The sequence below is a fragment of the Pseudorca crassidens genome, chromosome 17 (assembly GCF_039906515.1).
Source record: "Pseudorca crassidens isolate mPseCra1 chromosome 17, mPseCra1.hap1, whole genome shotgun sequence".
In the NCBI taxonomy this organism is placed as follows: Eukaryota; Metazoa; Chordata; class Mammalia; order Artiodactyla; family Delphinidae; genus Pseudorca; species Pseudorca crassidens.
The window spans coordinates 83,686,296-83,702,189 of NC_090312.1; the positions used below are offsets into that span (position 1 = coordinate 83,686,296).

The window sequence follows — 15,894 nt, forward strand, 5'->3', positions numbered from 1 at the left end:
TTGGGACTTCCCTGGTGGTCCAGTGGTAAAGAATCAGCTTGCAATGCAGGGGACATGGGTTAGATCCCTGGTCAGGGAACTAAGATCCCAAGTGCCTTAGGGCAACTAAGCCCGCGTGCATGCGCCACAATTACTGAGCTCATTCGCCTCAACTAGAGCCCGCGTGCCACAAACTACAGAGCCCACGCACCCTGGAGCCTGTGCGCCACAACTAGAGAGAGAAAACCCGCATGCCACAACTAGAGAGATGCCCGCGCAGCACAATGAAGATCCCGCGCGCCACCACAAGTATCCTGCATGCTGCAACTAAGACCCCACACAGCCAAAAATAAATAAAATAAATAAGCAATAAATAAATCTTTTAAAAAAGGATAGAGGCATATTACATATACATATATATTTATATCTGTCTGCGCGTGCGCACACACACACACACAAGTGATACATTTCAAGCAGCATACTCCATTCCAATAAAGGAAATGCATGCATAGGATATATATGGAAGAATTTAGACTAGAAGAGATCCCTTTATGTTAGTAGGTAACCTTAGTAGAAATGTTGCATGAGATTCTCTCTGCTTATCATTCAGGATTGATTTTAGTGCTGGAGCGGTAAACAGTGGCTGGAAAGGTTAGATTCATGAAATGCTGGCTGAAAGAGAGCTTTGTCTTCTATCGTCTTCCCTCTGTCTCTTTTAAAGATGAGGGAACTGAGGGGTAGATCTGTGGCTGCCAGAAATATAGCTGCTTAATGGTCTAGTCACTACTAGACATTTAACTCGTCTTGTCCCTTTTTATCAGCATTGTTATCCAAACAGCCATCTTTCAGAAGATGGAGAATCTCAAACGACAACTGGACAAAGCAAAGGTGTGCCACCTCACATACAATAAGCAAATCGATGCGGCCATTCATTGGTGGTTTATGGATTAAATCATTTAATGTAGAGTGCAGCTGCAGAGAAGAAAACGCGCAAATGTTTCAGCATCATTTAAGGGCCAGGATGTCTAAAGCACTTTTTCATTTAACCCTCACGGTGGCTGAAGCTAACAGCGCCCGCTGACGAAGGGGACCACGAAGCCCAGTCCCAGAGCTGGTGAGTACAGACCAAGGCTCCACACCGATTCCCTGACACTGCAGCCGTGCTTTCCCCATGGCAGCCATACCTCTGCAAAAGCATCAGCTTCAGTTCCCTTTGATCGAACAGGAGCGTGTTCGGAGCTATACTTCCATCTTCCTTCACTTGATTCTTGCCCTTTATCCCTCCCCCTTTCTGTGGTATTTGAAGGCTCCCAGCCCTGCCCCGCCCACCGAGGCACTGAGACACACAGACCCTTCCCACTCCAAAGACAGTCCCTGTTCAGGTGGCTTCAGCTCAGCAATTATGATGACTTTCTTGTGATATTATTACAAATGAGTTATTTTGAAAGGGTCTAGGGATTCAAATAATATTGTAGGCTGCTTTGCACATGGACAACCTAATAATACAAATATTAGGTCGTTTTCTCTTATATGCAAGTGCATTTCATGGTTATTCCGAAAAAGTTAAACGTGAAAAAGTATGATTTTCAGATTAAACCATGAGATTTAGATTAAGTGAAGAAAATTCCATGGATTTATTTTGAAGATAAATAGGTGCTATATTCATTTTCTATTACTGAAATCATAAATTACCACAAACGTGCTTTAAAAGAAACACTAATCCGTGATCCTGCAGTTCTGTAGGTCGGCAGCCTCAGTGGGCCTCTCTGGGATGAGACCAGGGTGAGGGCAGGATGGTGTCTGCCCGGGGCGGCAGTGTCCCCTCGTCGTGGGCAGCTTCTCCTGGCCTCCTGCCCTCTTGGGGTCCTGGTCCCTCCCCATCCTCAGAGCCAGCAGTGTCAGCCCTCCCCCTCCCCATGCTGCCGTCTCCCTACTCCTCTCATTTTCCTACCTCTTCCACTTCTAAAGACTCTAGTGATTACACTGGACCCTCCCGGATAATCCAGGCTGATATCTCCGGGGCACATCTGGTTGGGGCAAGAGTGCCCACCCAAGACTGGGTCTGCCGATCTGGTGGCGTCATCATTTGGAATCGCCGAAAAGGACAAGAGGTTTCAGACTGACAAAAACCCCCACAAAACCCAAGGCAAAAAAACAACGCAATTATATTTGCTGCCTGAAAACTTTTTTCTAGATCGTTGAATATAAAGGTTAAAAATATTCTGACAAAACTATTTTGATTTTATTTTACCATTATCCAAGGTGGCACCAAACTAAACAATGGAAGATGACGCTTCAGAGAGACTCGCCTTAGAGCCGTGCTTGCGCAGAAGCCCACTCACTTTACTTATCCTACTCCCTTACCCCGTGGAAGGAGAGAGGTGGCAGGAGCCATGGGTTAGGGGGCTGGGTCCCAGCTAAAGCCTAAACCAGCTCCCGTACTTGAATAGATTTGTGAAGGTTAAGATTCATGGGTTGTAACAAACAGTACTTGCTTCAAGTTAATACTCTAAATTTGGGGGATCTCCAGAGGAACCAGAGGGAGAAGCGATGTAAAGATATCTAGATAGATGCATATATAGATAGATATACAGACATAGATAGATGGATGATACATATAGATACAGATAATAGATATTTTAGTGCTCACACACTAAATATCTATTTTCAATTATTTAACTAATGTAGATGTCACAATGTTTGTGAATGGAAACTTAGGTGTCAATACTGTTGAGCTGATACATTGGACTAAAACTCTCAGGACAGAGTGATTTTCTTTAAACACTGCACAGTAGTGTTTATGATGGGTGTGCAGTGGTCCATTCGCAGCTGATGCAAGGTTATGCATGTACTGCAGAAATTCACCGAGGCCGAGGAACCGGCCAGGAGCTCCCTGAATCACTACTTACGTTGTGCTTCGTGAGGCTGGAAATATTGGCCGCTACGGCGTGCAGCCACTCGCCACAGTCCTCAGCAGAGAGGCACTGGATGATCCCGCTGCAGACCCCGTCCACGGCGATGACTTGAAAAGCGTTCTGCCTGTGGAGGTGTCAGAACAAATTAGATCAGAACATCGTCTCATTTGTCTGTTTGCGACTTGAAACAGTTATGTGTTCAAAAGCTCTTCTTTCAAACAACATAAATGCAGCTTCAAATTCATATTTGCTTACTTCCCTTTTAAAAAAATCTGTTTTTAAATGGAACGCTACAGAGGAACCCAGACAACACACAACTTTGAATGACTACAAGGCATCCTGAGATTCAGGTACACTTGGAGAATCTTTGAGATGCATATCTAAGACCTGTGAGCGGGATTCTTTCTCCAGCATGCCACAAACTTACACATCGATGTTTATCCATTATTTTGGCCACCAGCAACTCCTCTTGACATTTTTCAATGCATTCCCGATGTACAGTGGAAAGATCACACAGAAACCGCACGCACAGATACCGAGCACCATGTACAATCTTTTGCTGTCACGAGCTGAAGCGCTTTGTCAGCTGTTAAGCCAGTTGTTCCTCATCTTCTCTAAGTCGGTTTCGGACGAGAGGTTCGTAGTTCTTCTCCACGTCTAAATACTCATGCTTGAAATTTATGTGGATGTTCGCATTTCAATAACAACTAGACTCTCCTTAAAACGCCACGGCCACCCTAAATATCTCTATGGTCTTCTACTGAGTTTCTGTTGTCGGTAGAGAACATTCAGTGATGCCGTCCTAAATGGTCTACAAAAGTGCTGTTGAGTTTAAAGCAGCTTCCTACAGCTTTCATTATTTACTTCTACCTTCCTGTTTCAAGTTCTTGCATGTTTCAATACAAGCTTAATGGAGAGGAATGGATAAAAATCCCCAAATGAATGGGAAGTAGCCAAACGCCTCTGTGGTGCAACACAATAAAGTGCACTCTGCTGTGCACGTTAGAAAATGCACAAACTATCTTTCAATCCCAGCCATTTCTGAAGCAATAGAAAAATTGTGCAGTTCAGTATTCAAAATGCTATGTAAATAGTGTACATTTATATATTTTTCTCCAATTAAATTGCTTTTTTGTCTCTTCTGAATTTTGTAAGTAGGAGTTTGTGGGTATTACACATGATTTCATTTCTGCAAACAAAGACACCCCAGGCGGCATTTCTCTGGCCCAGCTTCATCAGGAGCCTGTGTCACTCTCCTGTCCCATAAGACTGGTCCGGGTTTCAGAACCGGACACGTGGCAGAGACTTTCACGCCTACGGCTCTCTGCATCCACGTTATTCATGTTTTCAGAGAAACTTGTTCCGAGAGCCTTGACCAGCACTTTCAAATGATTACAGGGAAGTGTTCAAATATTCTTTTTTGTTTGCTCTTAAAAATACATGAAAAGCCTGAGAGGGGACAACGATTGTCTGTCTCTTTGAACTAATGTTTTTTTGAATTTGTGACAAGAAAAAACATGCACAGCACAAAAGAACACTGCAACTTCACGTGACTTTCTTAACTTTAATTTTGATATTCAAGAGCGAGGAAGACATTTTAAATATGCAGAGAGAAGCTCAACTACCCATGGAAGATGAGGACTAATCTGAGTTAGTGACATACATTTCTCTCCGCTCCCTGATCATCATAACCATGGCTTCCTGCACCGCAAATTAAAGCACGTCTTGAACATTTGCACTCTCTGCTTTAAATGAATCGTGGCAGCTGGATATTTTCAGCTGACTAGAGTTAATGCCCTTAGAGGAAATCTGCCGTCTATGTAACCACACGTGCTACACAGTCTCCACATGGAATAATTCTAAAGGACTAACCTTACATAAACCTGGGCTTATACACTAATACGTATCAAGTTTTACATTGTTTCCACTTTTCAGGTTGATTTGTTGGAAACCCTTTCATGAATATAAGTGAAGTATTTGAACAGTTTATTTGCTTACATACAACCTCTTACAAAATAAATTGGTCATAAAGATTATAGCCTGCCTCCTATTTCTGCCTCTGCTATTGAATAAATCAGAATATTGGCAAATTAGTCCACTGAGTTGCATCTCAATTTCCCCTAACAGAAAATGAGAAAAATATACTTCATGGATTCACTGGTGGGACCCCAATACTTTCACTAATCACTGAAGCTCCCTGAATGAGACATTAATGTGTGGTCTTGATGCAATATTTGACAGAGTTTTGCAAGAATGTGTCACCCAGCACTTAGCAAGAACTGCAGTGCTGTGGCCGTATTTGCAGCTTTTAGAAAATGTAATTCTTTGAGTCAAGATAACCAGTAATCGTAAAAAAAAAATATTTATTTGTTTTATCTTATTTGATCATATAGTCTCTGAAATCAATAAACTACATTAGCCATTAAGTTAGTGTTGTAGTAACCGGGAAACATTAAACTTTAACAATATCTGCAGTAGTCTTGAGGATTCTTAAATTATGATTCTTTGCACACACACACACACACACACACACACAGATACAAACACACACACACAGGCTGAAAAAAGCAGTGACATGATTACAGTTGGAAAATCTGAACTTCTGAGCGCAGATTGTCCACTTTCTGCTCAGAATCATTTTTTCTATTTTTCTAAGGATTCTTGATCACAACTCTGGCAGCAAAAGTTATTCTCAAATGTTGCTGAATTTCAGAGTAGTTTTATTCATTTAAAATACAAACTTAGTCGTTCTTTGTATGAAAAATAGACTGCTCACTAAAAATAGTCATAGTTTTCAACATAATAGGCGTTGACATGAAAACACACACACGTCTTATGACTGCAACTGAGTTATTCATGTTTGACTCACTGTGCATCGCATGCCACATGAAGGCACGTGTCGGAGACGCTGAATTTGTGAGGAGTGAGTCGGAGAAGGCATCTCGAGTGGGGGAAGTGAGAGCTGTAGGGACTGAACTACACAGGTTTGGAGCGGCTAGATGGCCTTGTCCGGAAAGGGAGCGGGGACATCATGGGGAAGCAGGCAGGCTCGGAGGAGGGTGTGAACATCCCGGAAGGAGCTGAGAGCCCGCGGGACCCACGGCTGAGCCTCCCTGGAGGCCTCCCACGGTCAGATTTGCGTGGAGTGGGCGGTCCTGTCACACCATGTCGGGTACCTGGCAGCTACGCGATGACGTGGGACCAAAATACACATGTGTTAGTGAGAGTGAAAATAAAACGGTGAGCTCACGGGATTTATAAAGGCGTTAGGAAGTCTGCGGGTCAGTGATTGCTTCCTTTCACAGAATATGAGGGAGCAGCTAGACTCCACATTGCTCCTGGGTTTTGGATCCAACTGGATGAATGGCTTAGACGCGGCAGAGGAGAGAAAGTGCACATTTGGGATGGGAGGTAGTTACTCCGGGACCAAATGGCAGCGTGAAGCCGTGAGAGGTTGTGAGAAACAGGGGCTGTTCGGCTCGTTGCGATGTGCGTCTGGGGCAGCGGTGAGTCATGAAGGTGGCGGTAAAGCACAGCTTGATCGACGAGAGCTTTGCAAACCACGTGGCGGCATTTCCGACCAATCCCGAGTCAGGCAGGGCCGTGGGAACACTGGCTCTTTGGAGTGAAAGGATCATATTGTATTTTATGATACAAATATGTTCTCTCTGTGCTGGATAAGAACATGGAAAAATGTGAATGAAGGCAGGAGAGAAGCAAGGAGGGTGTCCCAGTGCTCAGGAGGAACATAAGAAAGATTGCCCCGTGAGAGTGGTTCTCTGTGTGTAGGACAGCACTGACTCAAGCAGTATTTGAAAAACGGGCCATTATTCTTGATCTGGTTATTAACAATTTGGGGAGATGGTTAAGGAAAGGAAAAACTAAAACAACCAAGCAAGCAAACAAACAAACAAACCAACCCGCTCGGGCTAATGATTCCAGCAAAGTGCTGTTTCTCACTGAGTTCAGATCGTTTCTGCTCGTGATGCTACCTTGGGGCACCATCTCATCACAGGTTTTATGGTTCAGGCTCAAAACCTGAACTGTTTGGTGAGGTTGTACAGAAGCTCTTCCAAACCATGTTGTTACCTATTTTCCAAAGCTGAAATTCACCAATCCGACACAAGCCCTGAACTTTTGTTCAACAGAGGCTTTTCCCCACTGTTCTCTTTGTCTGCAATGCCCTTCTGTCCCGCTTCAGTTAAAATCTGTAAGGTATTGCAAGGACCTTGATTTTATGCCACTCTCCGACCTCTAATTTCTGTGTAAAATGAAGATGGCAGCATTTGTCCTGCGTACCTCACATTTTAAAGACTTTTGTAATGAGAAGTTTTAGGTTTATAGCAACATTGAGGACAAAGTATAGAGATTTCCCATAGACTTCCTGCCACACACACACACACCCCCTCTCTGTTATCAACATCTCCCACAAGAGAGTTGCACTTTTGTTATAATTAATGAGCCTACATCAACATGTCATATCACCCAAGGTCCATAGTTTAGATTAGGGTTTACTCATGGTGTCCCACATTTTATGGGTTTGGGCAAATATGTAATGACATATATTTATTATTATAACATAATCCAGAGTATTTTCACTCCCCCAAGTATCTCTGCTCTGCCTCTTCGTCTCTCCCCACCTCCCAACCGCTGGCAACCACTGATATTTTTACGGTCTCCATAGTTTCACCTTTTCCAGAAGGTCATATAGTTGGAAGTAGTGTGTGGGATTTTCAGATTGGCTTCTTTCACTTAGTGACATGCATCCGTGGTTCTCCCATGTCTTTTCATGGCTCAGTAGTTCATTTCTTTTTAGGGCTGAATAATATTCTACTCTCTGGGTGTACATAGTTTATTTACCCATCCCCCTACTGAAGGACATCTTACTTCCAAACATATACAAGGGGACACTGCATGGCTCATAGAGTAGGTGAAATCAACTAGGATCTTAATGTTATTTAGTTGAATATATTTTTTAAATCATCAATTGTTCCGGCTCCACATAGAGCGAAGTCCTGGTGGACCTGCTGGCCTGTCTGTGAAGATGGAGGAAAGTCCATCCGTTCAGCGACTCCCAGTACATCTGCACAGCACCACCTGTGACAGAGCGATGGAAGAGCAAAGGCAATGGTGCACCCAACGGGGCCGCTGTGTCTCCTCCTTCCCCTTGGCCACTAAGCACGAGCAGGAGACGCCTTGAGTTTTCTATCCCTTCCCCCATCACACTACGGGTGACGTATCCTTACATACTGTTTCCCTTACTTTACCGTCACTATCCTTCTCATAACAAACATTTTTTTCTATCCAATTCACTCCAATAATTACTCTAGCCAAAGTCACCTTCAGCTTAATCTGTTTCTCAGTCTATTCAGTATTTCTATTCTGTAGTTAATACCATCAACCACTTTCTTCTCCTTAATAACCTTCCCATTCTGATTCCCTGACACTGCAATGTTCTGTCATATTTTGATACTTCAAAACTGAAATGAGACATGTACTTCTAAATCATTACTATACGATGAACATACACTGTCTCACCACTGATAACATAGTGTGATGTTCTAATTCAGGCTACATAATAGTATATGACAGTAACACAACTTTGTTGCCATTAAATATGAGACGCATCACATCATCAGAGTTAAGATTATGGGACTTGGCCAAGCCAACCAGAACATGATATCCTAGGTTTCGAACCAAGCTCCACAATTTTGTATATCTGTCATCTTGGGCCAATCATTTATCTTTTCTTTTTCATCCCCTGCTTCAGCTGCCACTGGACTGTGAGCTCCTTCACAGAAAGAAGCAAACACAACACCTCCTACGTAGACATTAAATCAGTACTTACTGAGTGAATGCGGGAACAAGCTGGAGTGCTGTGCAATCCACTCAGAACAGTGCTGTGTTTATAACTGCTTATTACTGTCGTATTTACGGAGTGAAATTAATTCAGTTGCTAAAAGCTGTTGATGTGTTGAGGTGCCATGAAAGTAAACATGCAAGAATCTGGATCCACACAGTTTCCTTCTGCTCATAAATTGCTTTGCTAACCATTTTTAAATCATGTAACTACATAAATTTTTTAAAGTAAAAACAAAACAAAAGAAAACAAGTATACACATTAAAAATACCATTAACAGAAATATTTCAAAAGTTCTTAAAGCAGAAGAAAAATAGAAACAAAAGAAAAAAAGAGAAACAGAAAGATTAAAGTTAGGATACGAATAATAGCTGAAAATAATAAAATTTTAAGCTACATATATAATTCAAATCTATCTATCTATCTATATATATGCCCAAAGACAAGAAAGAAATAAAGGAATTAGCTAAAGTGTTCTAAGTTTCTAGAATTTTCTGAAAGAGGCAAAATTAATAAATTGCATTAAACACTAATAAATCATGTATGGATGGTGCTATGGTCTGAGTGTTGGTGCCCCACCTCCTATTCATGTTTCGAAATCCTAGTGAGCAACGAGATGGTATTGAGAGGTGGGGCTTTGGGGAGATGCTAAAGCCATGGGGGGCGAGTCCTCATGAAATGGGGTTAGTGATTTATAAAAGAGCTTCCAGAGAGATCCCTGACCCTTCCACCAAGTGAGGACAGAGTGAGAAGACACCAGATATGAACCAAGAAGGGTGGGGTGGGGGGCCTCATTAAAGGACTAGAACATGATCCAGGTGCCTTAATCTAGGACTTCCGCATCCAGAACTGTGAGAGACAAATTTCTGTTGTTTGTTGCTGTTATTATCTGCTGGATTTTGTTACAGCAGCCTGGAAGGACGAAGACATATGGTGTAACGTTTAGGCAATAACTAAAACAAAACAGAAGAATGCATATATAACAATATAATAGAGGGAATATTAAAAAATAAAAATGTTTAATTATTTCAGAAAGTAAGAAAAAAGTTAAAGAAAATAGAATACAGAAACTAGTGTCTTGAGACAAAGGACTTTTTTCTTGAATATATATAAAACTCTCAAATCTCAACAGTAAAAAAATAAATAAAAATATATAAGCAAAGCCGATTACAAAATGGTCAAAAGACAAACAGACGTTTCACCAAAGAGGATTTCATGTGATAAATAAGCACATGAAAAGATGCTGAACATCACTAGGATATGCAAATTCAGGTCACAGTGATATATCATACCTATATCTTACACCTGTAAGAATGGTAAAGTAAAAGACAGCAACAACTCCCAATTCTGGCAAAGATGTAGAGGAACTGGATGGCTCATATCCTGCTGGTGGGAATGTAAAACTGTACAGCCACCTACAAAACAATGTGTCTGTTTCTCAATAAACTAAACATGCTGTTATCACACAACCAAGTACTCGAGTTCTTGAACATTTACCTGAAGAAATGAAAATGCACATTCCCACAATAATCTATACAAAACGTTCACTGCATCTTTACTTAGAATTAACTGGAACAACCCAGATGTCCTTTAAGGGAGGAATTTTTAAAATGTGATACATCCATACTATCAGAATACTATCGGAAATAAAAAGGGATAAACAACTGAAAAATGCAACTACTAGGAAGAATTAGCAAAGAATTATGCCGAGTGAGAAAATTCAATCCAATACAGTTACATAATGTAGGATTCCATTTATATAATGTTCTTAAAATGACAAGATAATTAGAGGTGAAGAACAGAGTAGTGAGTTGTCATGTGATGGGGAAGAAGGATGCTGGCATGAAGGCAACAGGAGGGTTCTTGTGGTGATGGAACTCTTCCACCTTGTGCTTGGGGTGGTGGATATGAGAACATGAGCATGTGATATAATTCTATAGAACTAAACATACAGACACACAGACACACAGACACACACACACACACACACACACTCTTACACACTCAGGCATGTGAAATCTGCATGAATGAGTGGTGGATTTTGTCAATGTCAGTTTCCTAAATGGGGTGTTGTACTATAATTTTGCAAGATGTTACCATTTGGGAAAATGGGCAAAAAAAAAAATGTAATCTCTCTCTATTATTTCTACAACTGCATATGAATATAAGTATCTCAAAACAAAAATTTTAATTATTAAAAACAAAAACTAGAGTGTTGAATAGAAAGCAAATACTAAGATGGCAGATATAATCTCTGATATACCAGTGATTATGTTAAAAGCAACTAGACTAGGGCTTCCCTGGTGGCGCAGTGGTTGAGAGTCTGCCTGCCGATGCACGGGACGTGGGTTCGTGCCCCGGTCCGGGAAGATCCCACATGCCGCGGAGCGGCTGGGCCCGTGAGCCATGGCCGCTGAGCCTGCGCGTCCGGAGCCTGTGCTCCGCAACGGGAGAGGCCACGACAGTGAGAAGCCCGCGTACCGCAAAAAAAAAAAAAAAAAGCAACTAGACTAAATAATCCAATTAAAAGACTAAGATCATTACTTTGAATTTAAAAAAAAAGAAAAAAGTATATGCGACACAGAAGAGATACATATTACAGCACAGGGCTAAAAAGAGTTGAAAGAAATGGATAAAAGAATATACAGTGTAGACACCTGACGTAATTCTTGAAGGTAAGGAAAAATTCCAGAGATATAGGACATTTCATAATGATAAAAGGGTCATCATCAGGAAATTGTAAAAAATCTAAATCTGTTTGTATCCGATAATATAGAATTAAATATATAAAGCAAATAATGACACACTTAAAAGGAGAAATACACAAAGCCACCATCATACTGGGAGACGAATGCATTTCTCTCAATATCTGAGACAATAAACAGACAAAAACGTCATCAATGACACAGAGGGTCAGAATCCCTAATGAACAAATACAACCTAGTTGAAATACGTAGACACTGAACTAAGGAAAATGACACTCCACATTCTTTTTTTTTTTGCGGTATGGGGGCCTCTCACTGTTGTGGCCTCTCCCGTTGCGGGGCACAGGCTCCGGACGCACAGGCTCAGCGGCCATGGCTCACGGGCCCAGCCGCTCCGCGGCACGCGGGATCCTCCCGGACCGGGGCACGAACCCGCGTCCCCTGCATGGGCAGGCGGACTCTCAACCACTGCACCACCAGGGAAGCCCGACACTGCACATTCTTTGAAGTGCATATGGGACACCCGTCAAAATTATTTATATGCTAGGTGAAATCAAGTCTCAACAGATATCAAAGGGCTGAAAGCTCTCAGCATGAAATCATACAAGAAAGCAATAACAAAAGAGAATTTTAAAAATCTCAAACTATTTTGAAATTTTGCAATACACTTGTAAATAGCCCGTGGGTCAAAGAATTAATTGTAACAAAAATTAGGGAACACTATTAAATACATAATAAAAATATCTGGCTATCAGCACCGGTGAGCCTCCAATCCCGGGCAAGGGAGAGCAGCCCGCCCCTCCCAAGGGCTCCTAATACAACTAAAGGACCTTGAACGTGACCCGAGGGCCAGCACAGGCAGCTCCTGAAAGGTGGAAGGGTAGGGCGACTGCCGGGGCCGTGCGGCTGAGAGGTGACTGGGGGTCAGTCTCCTGAACTTCCCTGTCGCCTCCCGTGTATCCTAGGCAGGGTCCTCCAGGGTCTCCATCCAGGATGACCAAGAGCAAGACAAGAAAGTGCTTCCAGGAGCGTCTGTCCTCGTAGTGCGAAGGCTAGCAAAGCAGCGGGCTAGAAGCATTCCACCTTTTTGGCGGCCTGCCCTAATCTGGCCCAACGTCAGTGGCACCGCCACTCTTCCCCCCAGGGTTCCAGCAGGCAGAGCAGCAGCTGGTCTTGCCCCTGTCCTCCCGTCCCCGCCTGCTGGTGTTCAAGGCGTCGAGCGGCAAGCTGCCCTGCCCATCCCCACCCGCGTGAACCAAGCAGCGCTCCGAGCCCCCGCCCCGTCCCGGTAGCGGGGAGCTGAGGCTCCCTACCCGCCTGCAGCCGTTAGACTGAGTGAGGCGGCCCGAGATGGAGCTGCTCAGCCCTCTGCCCCCTTCCCATGCTGACCGCTCTGGCCCAGCAGGACCTCAGGCTCCAACCCACCCGTCATCCCCAAGGTGGGGTGAGGTGGTGGGGTGAGGTGGTGGGGTGAGGTGGTGGGGTGAGGTGGGGGGGTGAGGTGGGGGGGTGGGGGGAGGTGGTGGGGGGAGGTGGTGGGGTGGGGGGAGGTGGTGGGGGGAGGTGGGGGGGAGGTGGGGGGGGTGAGGTGGTGGGGGAGGTGGTGGGGTGAGGTGGTGGGGTGAGGTGGTGGGAGCCGGCCGACTGCCCTCAGCCCCCGCTCCCTCCACTGCCCTCCGTCAGCCGAGCTCCGTGGAGAGCGGAGCATTCACCGCTGCCCGGCAGCGTTAAGGCGGTGCCGCTGGCCCCTGCCGCCCACCCTCCCTGGTGGCAGCAGAGCCGCGCCAGCCACTGAGCTGACCCCCGACTCAGAAGCAACGGGGTGATGGAGCTGGTACCCGACCGTCACCAGGGCTCGGTCAGCAGGGCTGAGAACTGAGCCAAACCGAAGCCTCGAGCACCTGCAGTGAGGTGCGTTTTACTACATTACGCTATTCTTCTGCGGGTCTTCCTACTTCTAGAAACCTGAAGGTAAGACCCGTAAGGCATGTCATGTCACTCCAGGTCTCAAGTGCAATCAACAGACGAGCGGAGGCCGCTGACATGAACTCACCGACTCAGGTCTGTCCCGGGCACGTACTGGGAGAACCGGGAATGCAGCAGAGGGATCAGCCTGAGGTCACACCACCGCTTTTCCCACCTCAGGCCCGGGGACGCGGGCCACGAAGAGCAGGACAGCGTGTCCTGAAAAGACAACAAACGTTCAGCAGTGCTGTTGTGTTTCTGTGTTTTCAGTGTTGATGTCACACCCTTGTCATCTGAGGGGTATTTTACCCTTAGATAATCAGAAGACATTTATAGAAAACCACAGGAAATCCCTGTTCGCGGGCAATAAAGGTATATTTGTTAATTTCGCTGTTAATGGAATTCTATAAGAAAGTGAGGAGGGAATCACTGAGATTAAGAATTGTAGTGAAAACACGAAAAATGGGTAGAGGAGAAGGAAGAAGAAATAAAGTAGCGACGACTGAATTCATTCAAGAATGAGAAAGATGGGGCAGAACTGTAATTACAGTGAACTAGTAGGTGACAAAAATCCAGAAAGTTCAATTAGCAAATATTTTCTATCTGCTAAGCACTAAACATTGTTATAAGGGCTTGCGATTCAGCGCTTACTTAAAAGTATTTGTGAGAATGAACATTCCCATAAAACAGCCCTCAAACACTCAGGAAATCTTTGTCCATTGTTTTAATCTCATGTTTATGTCAATAAAATGTCTGTATTTTCTTATATTGTTTTAATGTTAAGACAACTACTACTGGTTTAAAATTACATATATTTTAAGTTTCATAAAAAGCTTAAGTTTTTTCCTTATGTATACAAAAGACACGTCTTTGAATAACATCTGAGTTTTTCAGCAGATGTTGATCCGTGTTTCTTTCACTGGATCAGCTTCCCTGTTGAGATTTTTCCTGGCACCAGCACAGGAATGACGTTGACATGTAGTCGGCCTGTGCTGTACGAGCCAAGCCGCCACCTGATCAGAGAACTGCTGACACGGACGGGTTTCTCTCTAGGCTATAGATTCTATAATTTTTGAGTGATGGTGCTAGAAGGAGATTCTATTTTAGTCTAAATGTTGAGCCTCTGTGAGTCTAGATATTATTAACTTTTCTTTCAGTTATTAACTTCTTCAAAATTGCTTATTTGGGGGGAGGGGAAAACTTCCATTATTTTCACTCGAGGTTGAGAATTCTCTGGCATTAGGTTAATTGTCAACCATCGTGCCAATGGAAGTCTACGAAACCCTTCGAGCATTTTAGAGCACCGGCAAGGAGTCCTGGCTGACAAGAGCGAGGGGCTCCACTGGTGACAGGTCTCCGGGACACACAGCCTTTGGTGCAAGACGGCTGCTTTCAGTGCTTCTTCTATGGTGACTGAAAGGCACAGGCCCAGGTTCCCATTAATCGTTTCCTCTCTCCTGGCCCTCACGTCAGATGTCGCAGACGGGCAGCGTGTGAGGGCTGAGGCTCCCCATAGGAATTAGACCATCTGGTTCAAAGTCCCGATTTCCCACCTGAGGAGTGCCGGGGCAAGTTACGTAGCTCTTCTGTGCCACAGCGCACCCATCTCCAGAGACAAGGCTGTCACCGAAGGAAAACCTAAGGTTTCTAGAAGCAGTAAATTATTGCTTCCCGTCTTTTCTGCATGAGGGCACTTGAAACCACAATCCTGTGTGACACCCTGGGGTAAATGGGTGCGGTTTCTGTGGCCAGGCCTGACCTGACCGAGCAGCCCCGTCACTAAGCTCACAGCAGCGCGCGGCTGAAACCTGCTCCCGGGCCCCGTGCTCGAGGCCCACGCCTGGGAGGTTGCAGTCAGGCGTCTACACGAGGCCCCCAGCCGGCCAGCAACAGGGCCAGGATTCACTCCGACCTACGTCTCTCTGACACCACAGCACAGCATTTAACTTCCATAGTCAGAGCTGAAACCATGGAAAGAATGACTCAGACGTCTGCCTGGATTATTTCACAGTTTTGCAACGTAACTTTAGGCAAATTATTTATTTCCTGTCGTTCATGAAAAGCACAAAGAGATCCTCTCACTTCATTGTTCCCTGAACAGATAGAAAATGTAAAAGAACATAAAAGACACAGGTAATGGAATATGGAGAATGACAATCACCAACAGGTGAGGATGAGGAGTTTTACAATCACATTTCATAGCCTTCATGGACCAGCAGATGTAAAGCACATGTGGTCTTTGGCATGTCCTGACGCAGCACCCCAACTGGGTGTCTTTATGTACCGAAGTTGTCAGCATGTCACTTTCTTCTATGTTTCTTTCTTATCAAAAATACAAGATAAGTCTCACTTCAGCTACTGAACTAATCAGGGTTAATGTATTTCATTTCACAGATCTGTTATTTACAGTGGAATAGCTGGTATCTTTTGGAAATTATTTATCCTTATTATTTATTTTAATTCCAATAGC

General features: G+C 44.1%; 1 protein-coding gene across 6 annotated transcripts in view; it reads right to left on the bottom strand.

Moving 5' to 3' along the window:
• SNTG1 (syntrophin gamma 1) overlaps window positions 1-15,894 on the bottom strand; it is a 476,492-nt gene that overhangs the window by 107,824 nt on the left and 352,774 nt on the right. For all 6 annotated transcript variants that reach the window (XM_067712365.1, XM_067712364.1, XM_067712363.1 and 3 more), the window contains 2 exons: window positions 13,513-13,643; window positions 2,889-3,018 (listed from right to left, as the gene is read on the bottom strand). In XM_067712365.1, the coding sequence (XP_067568466.1) occupies window positions 2,889-3,018; window positions 13,513-13,643 (261 nt within the window). The remainder of the gene's footprint in view (window positions 1-2,888; window positions 3,019-13,512; window positions 13,644-15,894) is intronic.